Source organism: Camellia sinensis, chromosome 2, assembly GCF_055761805.1.
Source record: "Camellia sinensis isolate YWXY chromosome 2, ASM5576180v1, whole genome shotgun sequence".
Lineage (NCBI taxonomy): Eukaryota > Viridiplantae > Streptophyta > Magnoliopsida > Ericales > Theaceae > Camellia > Camellia sinensis.
This window is the reverse complement of record NC_138962.1, coordinates 124,561,565-124,584,610: the sequence shown is the minus strand read 5'-3', so window position 1 is coordinate 124,584,610 and position 23,046 is coordinate 124,561,565. Positions and strand designations below refer to the sequence as shown.

General features: G+C 32.2%; 2 protein-coding genes across 7 annotated transcripts in view; one reads left to right on the top strand and one right to left on the bottom strand.

Moving 5' to 3' along the window:
- Positions 1 to 8,278: 8,278 nt before the first annotated feature.
- Positions 8,279 to 23,046, bottom strand: part of LOC114310324 (uncharacterized) — a 30,720-nt gene continuing 15,952 nt past the window's right edge. For 4 of the 6 annotated variants that reach the window (XM_028256284.2, XM_028256275.2, XM_028256300.2 and 1 more), the window contains 7 exons: positions 22,351 to 22,480; positions 19,585 to 19,692; positions 19,340 to 19,442; positions 19,113 to 19,238; positions 16,336 to 16,526; positions 15,863 to 15,987; positions 8,279 to 8,796 (listed from right to left, as the gene is read on the bottom strand). In XM_028256284.2, coding sequence (XP_028112085.1) covers positions 15,897 to 15,987; positions 16,336 to 16,526; positions 19,113 to 19,238; positions 19,340 to 19,442; positions 19,585 to 19,692; positions 22,351 to 22,480 — 749 coding nt within the window. In that variant the 3' untranslated portion in view covers positions 8,279 to 8,796; positions 15,863 to 15,896. Of the gene's footprint in view, positions 8,797 to 15,862; positions 15,988 to 16,335; positions 16,527 to 17,788; positions 18,112 to 19,112; positions 19,239 to 19,339; positions 19,443 to 19,584; positions 19,693 to 22,350; positions 22,481 to 23,046 lie in introns of all 6 variants that reach the window. The other 2 variants (XR_014361604.1, XR_014361603.1) reach the window with 1 other exon arrangement.
- On the top strand, positions 12,236 to 14,148 carry LOC145819011 (uncharacterized). Its single transcript, XM_082912987.1, has 3 exons — positions 12,236 to 12,584; positions 12,822 to 13,211; positions 13,322 to 14,148. Exons 1-3 carry the CDS (start codon positions 12,236 to 12,238, stop codon positions 14,146 to 14,148), a joined length of 1,566 nt encoding a protein of 521 aa, XP_082769113.1.

The following is a 23,046-nucleotide window of genomic DNA, read 5'->3' as shown; positions in this document are numbered from 1 at the left end:
AATTAATTTTATGTTGATTGTAACCAAATCTAATCTTATTGATTGCGGCCCGTCGGTTTTGTTCTTTCGATTCATACTATAAATCATTTTTTTTAGAATAACTTTGACCATATTTATTATTATTATTTATTATTGTAATGCAAGTCATTTGACAATAATATACTGTTTGTACCTATTTTCTAAAGTTGTCTATTGATAGAAGTTTGATGTGATCTTGGCAAGTCCTGGTTCTCAAGTTGAAGTGTGTGGGGGCAGAAAAGAGAGTTGGAAGCAATTATGGACAGTTATGAGCAGTTGAGGAAATGGCTAGAAAGAAAGAAATAATCTTTAAAAGAGTAAAGGAAATTGGCTAAAAAAATGGGATCACGTGGATTTAAATGCGTGAAGAAACTGCCCATAACAATTAATTGGGAAATTATTCAATAATCTCGGAGTGTCACGTGGTCATATTTCAAACTAATCATCAATTATTTAGTCACATGTTGTTCTCACATCCCAACATAAATCGTGAGCTCATACCCCTCTCTACCAATCAAAACTCTATAAAGTACCACGTATTTATACTCTGAAAATACTAAATAATCATCCTCAAAGAGGAAGCAAGAAAGAGATTAACAAAACATCCAATTCATCAGAGTTTTTTTTTTTTAATCTAGAAGTATATTACTTTAACCTATCATATGAGTAATTTATTTTCTGTAAGAGTAGTTTTAGTTTAGGGGTTCTGTAATGGTTTTCTGATTCTTATAATCAGGCCTCGTTTGGGAACAGGCTAATTTAGTAACTTTTTGGCTATTTGGCTAAAAAGGTAGGTAAAAAAAACTTATATGTTTGGGATGACTTTTTGGCTAATTACGAAAAGATGTGCAAAAAGTAGAGAGAAAAGAGAATCTTTGACTTTTTGGTATGAGTTGTTGGCTTTTTGGCTAATTTAGTAACTTTTTGGCTAATTGGCTAAAATAGCCTCTTGCCAAACGAGGCCTCAGTAAAAAAAATTCAATTTCTTTTGTAATTTTGTTTTTGTTTTTATTCTTGTTCAAATTTTAATATCAAGTAACAGTTTCAACAATACAACATCAGTTTTAGTTTGTTTCTCAATCGATAATCTCCAAATAAGTTTTTAAATCTATCAAAGCATAGTACACTAATCATAATTACTTGATCTGCTTGTTATTTATAAAATTTTGATTTCTCTGCTTAATCTTCTTTGTTGATTTGTTTCAAATCAAATTTTTTCTAAGAGCAATACAATAATCAAATTTTCCCAGTCCAGCTAAAAATAAGAGAAACCCAATCAGTGTGTTTGGTTTGAGTTTTTTGGATTAAATTTTTTAAAAATTAAGTTTTTTGGTTTTCGTATTCTTTTGTTTTTAGTGAGTATTTTTTAAATCTTAAACATTTTTTTTATTTTTTTAGATGCACCTTAGTTAGATGTATCTAAAAAGTAAAAAATTTGTGAAAAAATATTTTAAAAAATTAATAAATACATAAAAATATGAAAAATGTACTGAATTCTTTTTTTTTTTTTTTGTATTTTTGGTATTTAGTGAATTTTTAAAAGATTTTTTTTACAATTTTTTTTACTTTTTAGGTGTATTTATGTTAGGTGTGTCTAAAAAGTAAAAAAAAAAAATTTGCTTAAAATATTAAAAAAAAATTCAATAAAAACAAAAAAATACAGAAAATAAGAAAGTGAAATTTTTCTGAAAAGTATTTTTTGAAAAATAAAAACAAGCAAGCTGAATAATATTATTATTATTAGGGAGAATTTCAAATCAATAAATAAGTTAAAAATAATTATAAATTAATGATAAATTTTATCAATATTAATAATTAATATTATAAACTTTTTTTTTCACACATGTGTAAATATCACCGGTAAGTAATTTTTCCTAATTATTATACATATGAAAAAACAACACATTTAAATACAACATAAAATAATAGAGATCTTAATATATACACCAATCAAATTTACTTTGTTAGCCCTAGAGGACATGTGATGGCAATTTCTACAAATGATTATCTTGCATTAACTTCCGTCAAATTTTTTGACAATCGCTCGCCGCTTCTTTTGAAAGTTACTTCTTTTTTTTTAATTAACTTTTTAAGTCTATTTAAATTAGACTTTTTTAATTTATAACGTCAGGTTTCATTTAAAAAATTAAATTTTTTTTTTTTGAGGTGAAATAACTTAATGTATTGTAAAAAAAAAAAAAAAAAATTAGTTGAATAGATAGCTCGAAAAAAAAAAAAAAACCATTTGTGACCATTTGCTATTGGAGTTAAATTTTTAACTTCTTTTTTTTTTTGTGATTTTTTTGATTTTTTTAGTCAAAAAATTACTTCTTAAACGAACATGTAAATTTTAATTCAAAAATTAAAAAAACAAATTCACTACTTCTAAAAAAATCATATGCACAAGTGTCCAACACCAAAAAGAACAACATAGAAAGAGATGTAAACCCGGGATTTAATAAACGCTGGAAAAATCTTATTTTTTTTTTAGTAGTATATGAGAAAGAGAGGTAGAGAAGATTAGAGAAACACATAAGGGAGATGGTGAATAAATAATATAAAAGGGTTGTAATATATTATTTATTTTTTTATTATTTTTTAATCATTGAATTACATGAAATATATTATTAATTATTATTGATTGTGTAATAATTACCTCTAAAAAACAAAACTAATATGAGTATTTATATATAATAATTAAAAAAAGACAAAAAATCAGTGACATATATCATTTCTCTAATGTAAAATTTGTACAACAAAAAAATTAGTGTAATTAAAATTTTAAAGTGACAAATTAAACCAAAAAAAATATAAAAAAATTATTTAAAAAAATAATGATATAAATATTTAGGAACATACTTAAAAGAATTAAATTGAATTATTTTTTATAGAACCAAAAGTATAATTTTTCAAAAGTTGAGGGGGGAGGGGCACGTGACCCCCCTAGCACTCACATGCCTCTGCCCTTGGGGCCACCAATCCAATTTGCCCCACTCCCAATATAATACGGAGCGAGAGCAGGGGAGAGGGACTACAAATCCGCCCCAAACTTGATCCATGGCCATCCTTAATTGTAGGCAACTATAGCTCTTACCGCGGGCAGGGCAAAAGAGGAAATAGAAGAGAAGAATGGAAAGGGAATAATAAGGTATTTTTAAGCAATTCATAAAATTTGAGACATTGTGTACAAGTCGTATTGTTTTTTCTTTTCTGTTGTAAAGTTAAAATATACAATCTATTATTTTGTGGAATTCAATTAAGTGAATCTAGTGGCACAAGTGCCCTACACACCCAAAAAAAAAAAAAAGTACACTATACAAGTCCACATTGTTTCACGTTAAACACCAAAAATAAATAAATAAATAAATAATAATAATAATAATAATAAAATAATAATAATGTCACACTATACAAGTCAACATTGTTTCACATTAAACATGCTATCAAAAAAAAAAAAAAAAATGTAGCATTGTATCTGTCCACTTTAATTTCCATTGAGCATAAGATCTAATATGGAAATCTTTTTTGGGGTGGAGTGTGAGTATTGTAGGATGTTTTCAGGGGGTACCTAAGCGCGCTCGACAGTTCGGACTCTCGATCTCCTGATCTAGTCTTATGAGTGCAATGTGAAATGTAAATGAGAATCCAAATCCGACAACGTTTATAGAAAATTCATTTTATTGCCAAACATTTGCCAAAATTGACTACATTACCAAATCATAAAGTCGCTACCTAGTTTTTTTTAGAAAACTAGGAAACATGTGACTCGTGCTAAAGGCCACTGTCTGTCATAGCTAAAATGTCTCGGTTCAGGAACTTAGATATGAAGGGGAAAGGTCATTAATTGAGTATCCATTCACCCAATCAAAGATCGGAATCTACTAAATCATTATATAAGTTTTAGAAAAATGTTTGGTAGCTCGAATTTGTGTAACTCGAATGTATCAAAACGAAGTTGTTTTACCCCCAAAACAACGTCGTTTTACCCCTAAAACGACTTTGTTTTGAGACATTCGAGCCATTCGGGTCATGAAAATTCGGGCTACCAAGCATTGTTGTAAGTTTTATAGACAATATATGCTCATATTCCGGTTATTTAATAATGCCAACATTACTATATGAGATAAACAATTATAGATTGGGTCAATCATTCTAGTTATGCTTTGATTTCATACATTTTGAAAAACCCTTTTGCATAACTCACAAAAAAGTGAGTTTAGAAGCATAAGAATCAATATCATTCCAACACGAGCAACACAACCTTCATCAACTAGCGTTCAAAGAGGTACATCACATAAGTATGTAATTGCATGGTCCAATGCCAGATATAGTAAATAACATACACACATAGGATGCTAAAACTAGAAATGATCACTTAGTACTCCTCCGTGGTAAGCCAAAAAATAATCATGTTATAAACATATGCATGATTCTATATGCAAACATCTAATGCAATACATACATAAAATGCACCTAAAGATCTACCTACTAATACATGGTATGTTAATCATCTCAAGACATGAGGTAGCACACAGAATCACATCAGAAATGATAAATCCCACAAATGCAGATGAACCGAACTTTGATGTATAAAAAATGGATGCAAATCATGGATATAATAAATGAAACATGTTGCAACATACATGTAAAACATATAAATAAAAGGGATAGAAAGACGTGAGGTTAGAAATTATTGCAACAATAAAATGAATGAAAAAGACATGAGATTGGAAGTTATTATAACAATGACATGGAGTTTGAATTTATTATAACAATGAATTGATTCAGCTAAATGGAAGTTGAATCTAACAAATCATAATAAAATTGAAAACAAAGTATACAAACAGTTACAAATACCCAAGAAAGCACCCCTCAAAAACTGCCCTGCTTTGCTCTATTCTGTTCTGTCTAGGAAAATCATTTGACCATATATAAAAATCATCAGGCTGAAGGAATAGAAACCCAGTTGTACATAACATCCGAGGGGAACTCTATTTTATGTAGCAGAGCCAAAACAAAACAAAAACACCTCCCAAATGGTGCTCATCCTTTCTACCTTTTCCTCTTGCAAAGACATTTTAAGAAATGGGTAGATAAGCCTCAACCCTTAACCAATAACAAAATATGCTATGTAATATGTATAAAAGCTATTAAATGGATAAAAACTAAAATATACAGGAATTGAAACTAAAAGAAACACAAGCCAGAGAAATAAATGCCAACCTGCATTCATCTCTTTGTGGATAAGGGTAGATTAATACCCAAATCTATGCTATTAATTGAAGAGAGCAGATTGCCACTATTTCTAAATTTTGAAGCCTTATAAAGCTAATGAAAGTTTTATAGGGCTTCTAAGAAAGGAGGGAGGAAGCACAAGAAAATACATATGACTCATCAACAGGGTTGAAAACTCATCTTCTATGTCATAGAATATAGATGTAGAATCCATTTCCATGTTAAAAGTTAGTTGAGAAGAGAGCATTCAACACATTTGAGGAGGAAGTTTTTATAGCTTTTTTTGGGTGGATAAAAGCTTTTATAGCTTCTAGTAAAAAGGAGAAAAAGTAAGAGATAGCAAAGAATCATCCAATGGATCCCATGAGGCAACCACAAATACTCATTAGGATTGAGCATGGATTAAATTACATGGATCAAAACACTTGGATGGTGCAAAAAACTAAGGAAATTACATGAAAGTAAGGAAATTACACTACAATCCTATGGTGGTGGTTAAGCCATCCACATCCCAAAACTAAAAGATTACATTGAACAAGGATAAATTATGCTATAACTCCATGAGGGTGGCTAAGCTATCCACATCCCAAAGACGATCACAAGTTTACACAACCAAAAGCTATGGAAATAGAGAGAGAAGAAGGGAGAAAAGTTCCAAACTCTTACTTTCAAAGCAAGGAAGAGTTTTTGATTAGAAACCTTCTTTCCTATCACCCTCAAGGCTCTTAGAGATGGATTAAACCCTTAGCAAGGAGCTCAAAGATCAAGCGTTAATGGTATTTAGGTCATGGGTGTATGAGGAGAGAGATGGAACAGTGAGGAGTTCTTGGGTTCAAGGTGGTTTTGCTCTCAAGCTCTTATAAGCTTTTGAAATGATTTTCCAACCCTTTCAAATGAAGTAGAGAGGTGTATTTATAGACCTTTGGGGCAAAAATAATATATCTAAGAAACTTGCAGAAGAATTCAAAAGTAGAATATCTAAGATATTTGTGTAAAATTCATAAAAAAAAGCCAAATTTTCCGAAACTATTCTGTTTCCTAGACAATTCACCCGGCTAGACAAAAAATTATTTGGCCAGATGATTTTTTTTTACAGCCAAGTGGAAATTCATTTGGCCAACACATTTTTCATATGGCTAGATTAGTTTTTTAAAGGAAAAAACAAGGTTTTTTTTTTTTTTCACAGAATTCTCATTCCTTACACTCATCTCCACTTTGTCCTTACTCAATTTATTGCAAAAGTATGATACTTGAATTTTGAAAATGTGAGCCTCAAAATTTTGTAAATTTTTTTGGATCCACACGACAAAATATATATACAAATATATTTTGAAATGGATTTTAAGAGGGTCTAAAATAATTCAGGCAAAACGGGTGTAAAGTTGGGATTAAAACTTAAACCCGCCTCTCCAGCTGAGAAATTCGTAAGATATCACATTTTAACTTTTATCATCAAGTGTTCAGAAAAAAACGAATAAATATTATGACTGGTCAAAATAAAGTGTCTACAAGTATTCAAATTTGGGATGGATTTTGATATGAAAATCTTTTTGATTTACAACGACTTGAAATGTGAAAATTTTCAAATATTTTAAACGTGTGATTTAAAACTATGAAAATTCCAATCATTTATGGATATTAAATAGCATCCACAAGCGTAAACTTTAGAGTTATACTGTTATTTCCACATAAATAAGACAGTTTGGTTCATTAATTACATTATTTGTAAGGTTTATTGGTTACTAAGATCTGAAAATGAAACTTAAAGTGCTTTTTACATGTATCTAATAGTTTGTCATCTCTCTCATACATATATGGTATAACATATATATTATATACAATAAAAACTTAAAAGGGTAAAAATATCCATAACAAGTTTTTAAATATGAGAATTAAAATTTAATTGATCAAATCTTCAAAATAATAAGACTTGTTAGAATATAAAAATATCATTTGAATTAATTAGAATACAAGTATGTGAAAAGAGATTTACCACTAAATTTTCCTTTCATTTTTATTAAAAATAAACAAAAAATATTTAATATTTTTTATAAACAAATAATAGTAAACTGTACCAAACGACATTTTCTGTAAAGGCTACAGCTTCTCTCTAGTTCGAAATCAAACTGGACGATACTGTTGGGCTGCGGTGGGCCCAAATTTAGGCCCATTTTAATGATCCATACCGTTCAATGTGTAAAGGTCGTCGAAGTGTATCATCCCTACAAAAAATTATATTTGATCAGATATCAATTGTCATTTGATCCTATTGCATTTGTTTCAATGGCAATTATGATTTTTAAAATAAATCGCAAACGCATGCTAAGAGCATCAGCATCTTCAAAATAACAAGAAGTTAAAATATAACTAATAAATCATCAAATTCTCCCTCCATCAGTCTCAACAAATTTTTTTTAAATTAACTTTTTGTTAAATTTACTACAATAACTCCTCTGATGAAGCGAGCAACTGTTCATCGCTACAACCAAACGTCTGTCTAAAAATCCGCCCGGTCAACCGGTAGATGGCAATTTTTTTTTTTTTTTTTACATTTCCTCCAGTTTTACCTTTTGTAAAACATAAAAATTATTTGATTGATAGGTCATTAATTTAATTATAAAAAATAAATAAATAAATAACAAATATTTTAATAGGATTGAATTAAAATAGAAAGTTTGATGCAGTGGGTTACTAGCTAAAATAGAAAATTGGCTTTTCAAGTTATAATTTGACTCAAAATTTGCTGAGACTGATGCGGATGCTCTAATCAAATGACTATCGATATCCAATTAACTTAATTTTTTACAAAGATAATGTACTCTTAATTTTTTACAGAGATAATGTGCTCGACGAACTCTACATAATAAACAATTTAGATTATCAATATAGGCTCAGAATCAAGCCCACCGCGGCCTAACAGCACCGTCCAATCCATTTCCGCGCTGGAGAGGAGCTAGACCCTTTTGTAAACACAACATATGGAACTAGCGACATTACCAAACAGGCCATGAACTGAGTCAGCATATAAAACAGGAAGGATGCTCCTAACATATTCAGAAAACATTATTACTTAAAAGTGAAACACGAAAATGCTCCTAACATATTCAGAATACAAAAAACCACAAAAACTCCCCTAAAAGACCTATCAGAGTTGACACGCTAATAATACAGCTCTCTATTTTCAGTACTAAGAACTTGACAAGACTGATAAATGTTGTATGTAAGCTACAGAACACACCTACCTATTAACCTCAGAATTACGGCACTCAACCTTCGTTCACTTGTCTCGCTTGTTACATCTCTTGCATCTCATCACAAATACCAAGAATAATAATAATTTTTGAAAAAAAAAATTTAAAAAGAAAAACACTCCATGGTCTTCTCTCATGTTTGTTCCATATCCATGCATTCACCTGATAAATGCACAGGAGTCTCCTCGAGCTTAGTTTTTCTATTATTAACTCTGGCCATGGTCAGCATGACTCTCCACACATTACAATTTTGGAGCAGACATTGCAATTCCTTGCTCACTCTGCTTCTCAGCTGAAAAATTGGCAACCATAAGACGATCACTAATCATTATACTTGTAGAAAAAGATAGTTTCCTTAATTCACAGACACATTCATCCTTAAAAATTGAGCAAAAGCAAAAGAAAGTAGAATCACTGCAAAATGGTTGTAAATTGTAATCATCTCCAACAATTTAAGTAAAAAATATAAATGGTACTATTGCTAATGCTGAAATATTCTCACCTTACATTGAATGAAGCACATCAATGATGGGTTACAATCACTGTGCCCCATGTTACAAAGGAGCAGCCTTAGTTCTATGGAGCTATCTAGGGTTGGAGTACTGAATGTTGACCCGATGGCCCACAAAGTTTTAAGCCCGATTGAATGTGTGGGCTGGGTAAAGCTTGGGTTTCCATAACAACAAGTGGGTCTTAAAATGTGGAGTCCGGATTTGCTAAAGTTGAGGATCTGAACTTCAAGGTAAAGTTGACCCATTATCAGACTAACTTAGGCTCACTTCGGTGATCTAAACCGTTCATCTTATACAACTGACTAAGAAAATTATCCATGCAAAAAATCAAGTGGATCTAACATCGGTTATTATACTATTAGATCATTTTTATCTATGTAGCCTATATGTTTTTAAGAATAGACTATCTATTTGTTATAATATATATGTGATTTGATCACGTGATTACTTATGTCTGATTAACCTAATTTTTTGCATGCATGTTATTTGCCATATGAGATAAACAGATCAAATCATTGAGATGGGTACAGATTACTCTCATAATGCGCCAAAAGTTAAGATCTTCAACTTTAGCCAATCCGAACTCTAAAATGTGAGGGTCAAGTGGATAACCCATTCTGGAAATCACAATAATGGACATCCCTTTTAGAGACATGAATGTGGAAAAAACAAGCAAAGATTTGAGCTTGCATTCTTAGAAACACTTTGGGTGAAGCCATGAATTGCAAGGAATGCTAGAATCTTTCAACATAGAGGCATAATACTAGATTTGATGTAGAAGCAGAACATTCTTTGTTCCATTCCTTCCATTACCAGCCTCCAATTTGCTTTAAAAAAGCTACTAACGGATAAACAAAGCTACAAGAACCTCCTCTAACTAACGGATAGATTGAAGCGTAATTTAGATAAATATTATCTTGGTAATCAGAGACAATTGGGAAAATACAAGGGAGTCAAGTATATATAGAGAAAACATTACCCATTGCGGAATTGCTATTAGGCTTGATATATGAGTTGTGTAAAAGGTAATTGAGGAAGGTCACGTATGCCCCAACCAAGCCCATTGTTATGGTGATTTCTCGGTTATGATAAGCTAAGAACAAGGCAATGAAGGTAAGGAACTTTATTTTAGAGAACAAAATAGCCAAATTGCAAGATGATGCAACCCCGCCATTTTTCTTTTTATATATGAATATGAATACATATGACAACGTTAATATGATTCTTTAATTCTTGCAACTAATTTACCTTCATCTTTGGCACTCTAGTGCGAAGGATTTCATTGGGGTTTGGAAGGACGTAAAAGTTGTTATGTTGTTGACCCATCAAAAGCATAAATTGAGCTTTGAGATCGCAATCAAAAATCATTGTTCCAATATTACTCCACAAATAGTTTAATAAAGGGTGATGCAGTGTTGTCAAAGTCGCGCCTAGGCGCAAGGCGAGTCGAGGCGCACCATCTGCGCCTGTACAGGTACCAGGCGAGGCGGCTTGAGCCAGGCGAGCGCCTTAGCCGCGCCTTTAGCAAGGCGAGAGAGGCGCAAGGCCCTCGCCTAGGCGCGACTGAGCGTTTAATCTGTAGATCAGATCGAACGACTCAGATTCGACTCAGATGAAGCTTTCGAATGGCATAAAATCACAGAGGATCAGAACTCATGTACCATATCAGCCGAATAGGACTCAGATTAACCCTAATCGAAGTCGTCTCTCCCTCTTTCGCCTCACAATCGACTTCGAGCTGCTGGAGCTAGACTTGGTCTGCAACTACGACTGCGACACGAGCTGGACTTCGACTGCGACACTGGATCGACTTTGGCTGAGCAGGTTCGACTCCTTCTTCGTCTTCGACACTGATCCCCTTCTCCTTCTTCTTCGTCTTCGACAGGTCGTCGTTCGACTTCGACATTCATTTTTTTTTTTTTTTTTTTTCCTTTTCTTTTTTCTCCTTCGGCTTCGCAGGTTCAGTCCTCTCTTCTTTCTTTTTTTTTTCCTTTTCTTTTTTTTTTTCAATTATTTGAGTTTATGTTTTTTCAACACTGGTTCAACCCATTATGATTATTACATAAATAAATTAATTAATTCATACATACATAAATAAAAAAATAGATACATTACATTACATCCATTATGATTATATTAAAATTGATTCATCATTATACTGAAATTAATTAATTGATCATTAATTAAAAAAATAGAAAATTGATTCATGAGTTAATTAATTCATACATTCATTACAGTACATACATTGAATCATAACATTAATTAATTCATAAATTGATTCATAAGTTAATTAAAAAAATAGAAAATTGATTAATTAATTAGAAAAGATTAATGTGTTGTGATTAATAAGAATTTAATAAGAATTTAATTGATTAATAAAGATTAATCAATTTATCAATTAATCAATTTATTGTGTTGTGATTAATGTGTTGTGATTAAAAAAATAGAAAATTGGTTGATTAATTAATTGATAAATTGATTCATAAGTTAATCAATTTATTAATGTGATGAATTAATAAATTGGTCAAAGTTTTTCTTGAAAAAATAATGTAACATAGGAATTAATGTAATGGAATGTAATGTTCATTAATTAATTAATTGATCATTAATTAAAAAAATAGAAAATTGATTCATGAGTTAATTAATTCATACATTCATTACAGTACATACATTGAATCATAACATTAATTAATTCATAAATTGATTCATAAGTTAATTAAAAAAATAGAAAATTGATTAATTAATTAGAAAAGATTAATGTGTTGTGATTAATAAGAATTTAATGTGTTGTATGTGTTGTGATTAATGTGATTAATAAGAATTTAATAAGAATTTAATTGATTAATAAAGATTAATCAATTTATCAATTAATCAATTTATTGTGTTGTGATTAATGTGTTGTGATTAAAAAAATAGAAAATTGGTTGATTAATTAATTGATAAATTGATTCATAAGTTCATCAATTTATTAATGTGATGAATTAATAAATTGGTCAAAGTTTTTCTTGAAAAAATAATGTAACATAGGAATGAATGTAATGGAATGTAATGTACATTAATTAATTAATTCATCATTAATTAAAAAAATAGAAAATTGATTCATACATTACATACATTAATTAATTCATCACATAACATACATTACATTCATTATACTGAAATTGTTTTTCTGTTATTTATTTTTTGTGTTGTGTAGTAAGTACTATTACTAAGTAGAAAATGACATCGGAAAGTAATAGAAAAGATCCGGCGTGGCAATATGCCCATTTGGTGGAGGAGAGTAATTTAAACAAGTTTGAGTGTAATTTTTGTGGTAAAGTATCAAATGGAGGTGTTTATCGGGTGAAACAACACCTTGCGGGAGGTTATAGGAATGTTACTGCTTGCCCGAAGTGTCCTTCTCATGTAAGAGAAGAGATTAGAGAGTTCATGTCCAAAAAAAAGACACAAAAAGAAGAAATGAACATGTTGCCTGATTTTGATGACATGGACATGGAAGATGAAGATGATGATGATGTTGTTGAGATCAATGTCAATCAACACCGCAAGTTGACAAGTAGCAGCCAAGGTTCATCCAAATCCAAATCCAAATCCAAATCAAAATCAAAAATGCCAAAGAGAAAAGGGCCTATGGATGTTTACTTCACACCCAATCCTGAATCAGTGGTGAAAAATCGAAGAGACCAAGCAAAAGGGAAACAAACAAAAATTGATGCAAATGACCCTTACAAAAAAGAAATGAGAGCTCGGGCACTGCAAAGATTTGCAAGGTGGATGTATGATGCTGGTATCCCTTTCAATGCAGTAAATTATGAGAGTTTTGGACCAATGATTGAAGCCATTGGCCAACATGGTCCTGGTATGAAGCCACCGACTTACCATGAAGTGCGGGTTACCCAACTCAAAAAAGAAGTGAAACATACTGAAGATTTGATGAAGTATCATAAAGAGGATTGTGCAAAATACGGGTGTTCCATAATGGCTGATGGTTGGACTGATAAGAGAGGAAGGACATTGATTAATTTTTTAGTTAATTGTCCAAGAGGAACCATGTTTGCTGAGTCGGTTGATGCTTCTAGCTATTCCAAGGATGGGCAAAAGCTATTTGAATTACTAGACAAGTTTGTGGAGAAAGTTGGAAAAGAGAATGTCGTGCAAGTTATCACTGATAGCGTTGCAGCTAATGTGTTGGCGGGTAAGAATATTTCCTCATTCCTTACATCAAAATTGTTTACTCATAATTTGTTTTGTATTTAAAATTTAAAAACTTGAAAATAATAATTCTTCATTATTGTTACATTATAGGGAGGTTTTTGGAAGCTAAGTATGAACAGTTGTATTGGACACCATGTGCTGCTCATTGTTTGGACTTGATGTTAGAAGACATTTTCAAGATACCTAGACTGAAAAAGACATTTGAAAGGGGTATTGCAGTACATGGCTACATTTACAATCGACCTACGTTGCTAAACATGATGAGGCGCTATACAAATTTGAAGAATTTGATCAAGCCTGCAAAAACTAGATTTGTAACCGCTTTTTTGACTTTGTCTAGGATGCATCAACAAAAAAACAATTTGAGAAAGATGGTCACCTCCGAAGACTGGACCTCAAGCAAATGGGCAAAGGAGCCACAAGGTAAAAGAATGGCACAAACTTTGTTGATGCCTTCATTTTGGAATACTGTTGTGTTTGCCCTTAAGGTCTCGGGTCCTCTTGTCAAAGTGCTTAGATTGGTTGATACTAAGAAGAAACCTCCCATGGGATACATTTATGAGGCAATGGATAGGGCAAAAGAATGCATTGCAAGTTCATTTGATCATAAAGAAGAGAAGTATAATGAAATCTTCGAAATCATTGACAAAAGATGGGATGTCCAATTGCATCGACCTTTACATGCAGCTGCGCATTTTCTTAACCCAGAATTCTTTTACCCAAAAGCGTTAGAGGTGCAAAGAGATCATGAAGTGATGAATGGGTTTTATGAATGCATGCAAAGGTTGGTCCCGGATGTCACTATTCAAGATTTGATCACTAATGAGATGAGTATTTATATGAAGGCTGAGAGTCTTTTTGGCAAGGCTGTTGCGATTAGGCAAAGAAATACAAGAGCACCAGGTAATATATTATAGACTCATAGAGTTTATTTTTAGTAATACTTTTAGTAAAACTTAATACTTGGTAACAATTATTTCTAACTAGTGGATTATCGTAACTGATTGGTGGGCATCATATGGTTCTTATACTCCAAACTTGTAAACTTTTGCTATAAAAGTCCTTAGCCTAACATGTAGTTCATCGGGTTGTGAACGAAATTGGAGTGTATTCGAACATGTGAGTATTTAACATTCTAACTAATTTTTTGTTGAATTCAAATTTTTTTTTTTCTCATTATATAGAATTTAATATCTTTTTAATACTTGCAGCTTCATAGCAAGAAAAGAAATAGATTGGAACAACAACATCTCAATGATTTAGTGTATGTCAAATACAATAGAACATTGAGATTTAGGTATGACATGCGCAACACTCTTGATCCCATATCTTTGCAAAATATTGATGCAAGCAATGAGTGGTTGCTTGGGAGGATGGATGGAGAATCAGATGAAGATAATGAGCCTGTGTTTGATGATGATGATGGCTTGACGTGGGCTACTGTTGCTAGAACTTCTGGAGTAGAAGAAAGTAGCCATGCAAGTAGAGCAACAAGTTCACGCTCAAAGGCACAACCGAGGATATCTAAACCATCAACATTGACTCCACTTCAATTAATAGATGAAGAGGAAGCGGGCTCAGATGACACAGAGGAGGAAGATGTTGAGGGATACAAATCAACTGATGGAGAAGAAGATGATAGTTTGCTTGCCATTGATGTTGAGGATGATGATTGACTGACACCGACCTAACCTACCCTTTCTTTTGATATTGATGTTTTTAAGTGTTAAGTTAAGACATATATTAATATTTGTTGGATATTTATGTTTTGGATGTTTAGTGTTTATGTTTTTATTTTATTGAATGTGGATTATTTGATCTTTGAAAATTAGAATGTTATGTAATATGCACTTTCATGGCTTTGAGAATTATTCTATATTTTGTCTTAAATCTTGATTACTTTTTATTTTTTAAAAAATTGTCTTACTACTATGAATGATTAGTCTATATTAATTTTTCTGTTTTTTACGAATACTGTGCGCCTTACTTCAATAAAGCCCGCGCCTCGCCTTGCGCCTAGGCTCCAAGAGACCTTCGGCGCCTTAGTGCGCCTTGAGCCTTTAAAAACACTGGGGTGATGCTACCTTTCTTTTCCTTTTCCTTTTTTTTTTTTTTTTTTTGGTGCGTCATTTTTGTAATTTGCCGCTCTTGCCATAAAATGTAATCAAGAACATTTTAGTTATCGTAGCTAATTCTCAATGCATCTTTTTATTGTCTTATAATTATAATATTTAAGATAATCCTTTCTTTCACATAAAATTCCTTTGGTTTTGGCTTGCCATTCAAAGCCGCTTCCCCCACAGGTCTCCTGCGAAGATATAGATGATAATGGAGAAGAAGCTAGAGTTGAGAGTTCCTAGGTGTTCCTTCAATTATTTATTTTTCTTTTTTCGATGGCAGAAATTATCCCCATTTAATCGGCCTAAGACAACCTCATATTGGCCTTGAATTCATGCATCGACTTGAGCATGACTAGCAATTTGATCTGGGCACATGCCTTTTCATTCTACTTTGAGCTTTTACCAAGAGCCCCTTGATTCTTGTTCAATAACAAATTTCAAAATAACTAAAAATGTATTGCACCCATTACCCATAATATAATAGATTATTGTCAAACTATGAATGACTTACCCAATATATCTAGGACAAGTAGCTAGGCTCAATTTCAAGAAGCAGGTCTCCGTTGCACCACCAAATCATCAGCAGAGTAATAATCCGCAATGAGCCGATACATGTATGATGGGTTATGCCCTCCTCTGTAAAGTTAAGATTGGTTATAAAACCATCCAGAAATAGCAACAAAAAAAAATAATAATAATAAAATTAATATAGAACCGAAGGATGAATATATGAGTACTTCTATCAACATATGAACAACAGTAAACCCTGTTGTGGAGCCAAAAAAATTTATTAAGTGAAGCCAGTAAACAAATTCACATCTTTGTCTTCTTGTTTTCATGTAGTCACAAAGCACTGGATTTATCATTTATGTCAGCAAAACATCAATATTCCACAAACTGATGAAGAACATAACAGGTCAAACTTCCAGAACTTCATAAATCCCTCGCGGTACTAGAAAACAGTAATGAAAGGTTATAACTTACGTGTCAGTAATAAATAAACTGACAAGCTTTGGTGGTACATAATCGAATGCAGGATTGATGACATGCAGATGGGGACCGACTCCACTTCCAAAATCCATGCAATCTGAGAATTCTCCAAAGTCCAGAAGATCAGATGGAGACTTCAACTCATTCAATAAGACCTCTGGATTGTGGGGATACAAGGGACACAACTGTCAAGTGGACAAAATAACAATGAGAAAAAAACACCATAGCACATGTCAGATTCATGAAGCAGTTAAATAACCTACAATTCAAAAAAAGAACGATCAAATGTAGAAAATTATACATACTAATAACTAATAAGTCAAGACACCTGTCGACATAAGAAATGACAAGCAGTAGGTAAGAACCACCAGCAACATTCAAAAATTTTCAGCATTTCAAGGTCAAAGGCTGCAAAATTACTTGCCACCTTCTCTTTTCTTTTGTGATAACAAACAGATATCTGGACACTTCAACCTCACTTATGGTTGTTTTCTCCATTGTATACTTTTTTAACAATGTGGCTCACAAGGCGACTTTGAAGACTTGCAATTTTTGGTGAAGCCACTAGTACTAAATTTTTCAAGTAAATAACTTGGCAAATAAAGCAGCAAATGAGTTGATAAACAGGAATAAAACTTTGGATAATTCTATTTGCACACCACAGAAAATCTTAGGTTGCGTTTGGTAGAGTTTTGTAAATATGATTTGAGAATAGAGTTGTATTTTGAGTTTGTGAGTTTTGGAATTATAATTTGAGTGTGGAAAATTTGTTTGGTAAATGAGTTTTGAAAAGAGTTTTGAATTGAGTGGGGAATTTTTGATGTGACATATGATATTTGATACAAAAACTTACAACTCATAACCAAACACATAACTCAAAATTCTATTATAACTCATAAAAAATTTTAAAAAATTCGCAAAATATTTTTTATTGAATATATAAAAATTAACATGTGTCAATTGCAACCAAAACAAAATAAAAATTTGCACTGTTCCGGTCAACCAGCCGGTTAACCAGCCGAACGACCGGTTAGTCCAAATTTTCCCGCCTTTGACCGCGTTTTCAAAAGTGAGTGGAATTAATTTTTGAAAATCATAAACAAACACCATGTTGAAATCAAGCTCTGAAACTAACGTTCCAAAGCTCCACCAAACACAGCCTTAGTACACACCATTTGTGGTGTTCAGATATGAATTTCTGAACAAAAGTCAAATGTTCAGACATAAATTTATGAACATAAAGCAGTTGTTCAGATATAAACCGTTGAATGGAATGTATATTTGACCAAATTATTTTTGTTCATAACTTTATGTCCAAACATTTGACTTTTGTTCACAAGTTAATATCCAAACACCACAAATGGTGTGTACTGAGATTTCCTATGGTGTGCAAATAGAATTTCCCTAAAACTTTTAGTGTGTTTTTTAACTACAAGCAATTCTTTACCTTGACCTTACACTGCTTTCAGACACAAGTCAGGAGTCAAATACCATTTGCACAAGCCCCAATTCTTCACTCTCTCCTCCCCGTCTCCTCTCTCTAAGATCCCTACTCTCCCTCTTCCTCTCTTGGTCCCAAGCCAGAGAGATTTACCATCTTTATTCCACATATCTTCTGTCTATCTCATTCACAACTAAAAAAAAAATCAAAAAAACAAAAATTCAAGGATGTTGCAACACGTGGAATGCTCCCCCTGGTTTCAGACCCACAAAATCTGCACCTTCGTCTCCAGCCAAGCCTCTCGCAGTCTCCAGAACTCGATCTGGTTCCTTCCATATCACCCACAAAGTCCCAATCAGTGACACCATATGTCAAAGCCAAACATGTTCATATATAAGCTCGTGAGTCTGAAACTGCACTCAAATACTAATCTTGATTAATGGGTTTTTTATCATTTTCGGTTTTTTTGTTGATGTGTTCGGTGTTTTGTTTAGGGTTTTGGGTCTGTAATTGCACACAATAATTCATTTGAAACTGTCAATTAGCTAGCCTTGAGGGGTGAACTAAGGATCAATCCATTCTTGAGCCTGCCTCATCCTAAGAGCAAGAAGAAAAAGTAAATGTATTTCCATGAACTTGCCAATTCACTCAGCCTCCTTGTTTGTTGCCCCTTGTTTCATTAGCTAGATATGAGGTGTGTACTATGGGACAACATCTAGTAGACCTTGAGAGCTTGCCTCATGGCAAGAGAAAGGAGAACAAGTATGTTTCGATCAACTGCTGATTCATTTGGCCTCCTTGTTGATTACTTTCCAATACAAAAACTATGGTTTCCTTTACAGGATTGGTTGATATATGGTGTTTAGTTCAAAAGCCAAGCTACAAAAGTACCATGAAAATCCCCTTTTACTCTGCTGGCCTCATAGAAGAAATCTAAGGATCTGCTATGCTCTAAAAGGACTCTCGAAATGGTGCAAGGACACGAAAGCCAATTTATAAACTAAGAAGACATATATTTCTTAATCTAAGAATTGTCATATGCTTCATCATTTAAATAAGTCCCAAAACCGGAACTATTATGACATAGAGATAAAAGAGAATGAGGTTATAATCAGAAATAATATCAAATCAGCAAGCTATTATTATATTTCATTCAATTGGCAATATTTTCTATCAGGGTGAGAATATAACAAATTTCTTTCCACTCCACATAAACAACTGAAGCAATTTTCAGAACTAATTTTTCAACTGTTGGCAGTTAAGAAAAGGAGGTTTCCTTATTTTCTTCTGAAGCAATATGACAGTAGAGGATTTTGTAATGCCAAAATACCTTGTGAATGCCCGCAAGCACCACGAAAGGGACAGCATGCCTTTTGGCTGCTAATGCAACCATATTCAACCCAACAGGTGCGATTACCCCACCATTGGCCATAACAGCATGAGCTCCAACAATAACCTTCAAATAGCAGATTCCAAAATGAAGCTCAAATCAGTCAAGAAATCCATAACCAAATGAAAAATGAGGGAGGGGGGGATAAAAAGCATAGGTTCATGTACCATGTTCACTCTAGAAATCATGGCAAACACGGCAGAATCAGTAATTACAGTGGTTTGTAATCCTCTTGCTACCAATTCTTTTGCAAGAACATGCCCTTGATATCTAACAGAAGCACCAAGTAGTGACAAGACAAATGGGGTCTTAAAAGTGGATGAAAACATGAGAAAAAGAAAAAAAAACAAAATTGTACAAGCTATAAACAATCCCTTCTCCTTGCAACAAAGGGCTAGTTAATCACACAAACCTTGGAGCACCTTCTGCAACGAACACTCGAAATGATCTTTTTTTCTCGTTTGCAGCACAAAGAAATTCCATTACTGTTCTTGAATTGCCTAAAGTTAATATTACCTCACTGAAAAAAATAATAATAATGAACATAAATCAACCTTTTGCTTTCTTTTAGTGGGTGACATTGACTAACTCACGCATAGATAAAGTGACTTGTAGATAGGAGGGAAGGAAAAAGAAGAGATATGTCATTGTGTGGGTGCAAAGGTGTTGTGTAAGTACATGTAATTTCTTTCTCGGAATTTTGCAAGTACATGAATTCAACAGCAACTAGATCTTTCCGGAGATATATATCAGAATTCATGTTGGCACATAAATACAAACCATAACAACCAATGCATCAGGGATCTATTTCAATTGGAATAACTTATCCCAGATTTTCATTAATTCATGCTAGATATTACGAGAAAAATCAAAATGAACTCTGGAGGCATAATGTCACATCATGCTGAACCTGAAGTGAGACAATAGATAGTTTCCTTGATCCTCTAATCATGTCAAGGAAATATATTCAAAATAATCACACATCAAAGCATAAGAGAAGCATTTATATATTCCAGGCAATGACTACGTCTACCCCATGCTCATTAGAAAACATGTGATATAGACACCATTAACCATCGAGGCATCAATTGTATTGATTTTGTTTTTTTTTTTTTTTAATATAATGAACACACAGCAAGCTGCTTTAAATGACGAATTCCTCTTGAGAAAAAACCAGTAAACAAGTAGACATTTCAGTCACAGAATTTATCCCAAGAAAAAGTACACCCACTTTAATCCCCATTGGATGGAGGTCTAGGAGGGGTAGATTGGGTACAAACCGAATATTTGGCATTATTTGCAGAGAGTATAAATTTTTTAGAACTCAACAGTTATATTGGTGTGATATTCTCTTTCTTTAAAAAGATTCATCATAAGCAGTTAATTTAGGATTTGGGAGAGAGTTGAAGAGTTGAAGATGAGGGTAACTTGGGACTCTTTGAAAATGAATGGTGTGAAATGAGAAGAAATTAATGAATTGAAAATATGTGTGGTGTGTATTAAGAAAATGGTGTGTACTAAGAGGTTTGGTGGTGTGTAAATAGAATTTCCCTAATAATATTCAAACCATACAATTATTAGCTCAGACTATACAATACAGAATATATTAACTCAAACCATTCAAATAAAAATTTTGAAAAAAAATTACTATTCAAACTTGCATAATTAAACATACAAATCATTTTATGAAAATAATTTTACTCACCCAAAAAAATCATTTTATGAAAATTTTAAAAATTAAAATAATAAAAAAATAAAATATAAATAATTCAAGTAAGATACTAAAAAAATTATATTAAAATTTTAACCAAAAAAAAAAAACTAGAAATTAGCTTGACGAAAAAAACAATAAAAAAAAATTAAAATAAAAATACAACTTGTGTATGGGTGGAAATCCAATTTGTGTCTGGGTGCAAGTCCAACATGCGCATGAGTGCATGCAATTCCAACCAGTGGGTAGGGCAAGTCCAACCTGTGCATGGATGCAACTCCAACCTGGTGCAACTCCAACTTATGCATGGGTGTAAGTCCAACCTATGCATGGGTGCAACTCCAACCTTTTTCCTTTTCTTTTGTCTTTTTTCCTTTGTTTTTTTTTTTTTTTTTTTTTTTTTGGTAATTTTTAGAATCTCACATAAATTGTTTTATTTTTTAAATTTTAAATTTAAATTATTTAAAATAATTAATATGATTTAATTATGTAAGTTTGAATATTATTATTTTTTATTGTGTAGTTTGACTTAATATTTGTATTGTGTGAATTTTATTTTATTTTTTTGGGTACAATTTTGAGTTAATATTTTTATTTTTATTGACCTCTCTTAATAAATAAAAATAATAATTTTTTTTATAAAAAAGTAATTTTAGAGATTAAATTATTTATATTAATTCAAACCATGCAAATCAATTTAACTATGTAAGTTTTTATATATTTTGAATTATTAATTAATTTTTTATTAAATATGTTAAATATTAGTCTCATTTTAAAAATGTAATCGACATCTTTTACATAATATTAATTTTATAAAATTTCAAATTTACATATTAAAAATTATATACCTTTATTAAAATAAAAGTATAAAAAATAAATTTTATTTTATTTATTAAAAAAATGAGGTGCCCTAGCTTGTGAGAGAGAGTGATGTGAGGTGTGTACGGTGGTAGTTTGCAGTGTGTGTGAGTGTGAGTGCAAGGCCTGTTTGTGTGCCTGGTAGAGAGAGAGGATGGTAGTTGTGTGTGTGCAGAGTGTGTGAGAGGCGAGAGTTGTGTATAACAAATGAGGGTAAAATCGTAAAATCAACTCAAGATTCTATGACTTCGTAATTTCTTTTGTACTTGCCATTCCGGTTGAAATTTGAAAAACTATTCCCACTGTCCGGCGATTGTTTTTCCCAAACACCACTGTACCATAATTGCCCCTACTGTATATCCAATTGATGGGTCAATCTGCATGGCTTGGAACAAATGCAGCGTCTTTTTTGGCCAGAGTCATAATCCATGCAGCTTTGACAGTAACGCAATTACGATCCAATGCCAGCTTTGGCAACAACCCAATTGCACCGAGTCAAAGTGACTTGCCAGACGCAAAAAGGATAAGACAATGCCCAAATACGCTTGAAATCAGATGAGCAAGTTGAAGAGATAAAACATAACTTTATTCAAGGTTTGAGAGAGATACTTTTGATGAATATGCTCCACTGCTTGCTCAGCAATCTGCTCATGGCAAGTGCCAATATCTTGAATAAGTTCATTAACTGCCTCAATGACAATATGCTTTAGCTTCCGACTCCTTGAGTTTTTATCAGCATCTGAAAGGCAGATATAACCTTATCAATTCACAATCCTCTCATGTTTAATTGTATTTACATTTGCAGAACATGCCATGGAGATTTTTATTTGTAATTTTATATTTATGTTTATTTAATTATTATTGATAATCTAATAGTAGATAGAAATATTTATTGATAGTAATTAAGATCTTAGTATATTTCGTTCCATATTAGATTAGATTAGATATTAAGTTTTTAATAATTCTATGATTTAGATTCCTATTTAAAATTTGGGGTTTCACGCCTATAAATATTAAGTCTTTATGATGTAATCTTTTAGTTTTGAATTATTAATTTTGAGTATTAGGTTTGTGGCCGTGTCAGTTAGGGTTATGGCCCTGTTCTTCCTCTTCTCTCTTCTTCTCTCTTCTCTATCTCAACTGCGCTCTACATCATTTTGGTATCAGAGCCCAAATCGACTCATTGTTTCTGTTTGATCAACGTAGTTGCTTTCTTGACATGGATTCGTTGCTTCAAACCATCATCATTGTCATAGGCAACCCTCGTCCCATCACTGAATCCCACAACGGTTCCCATCAACAAAC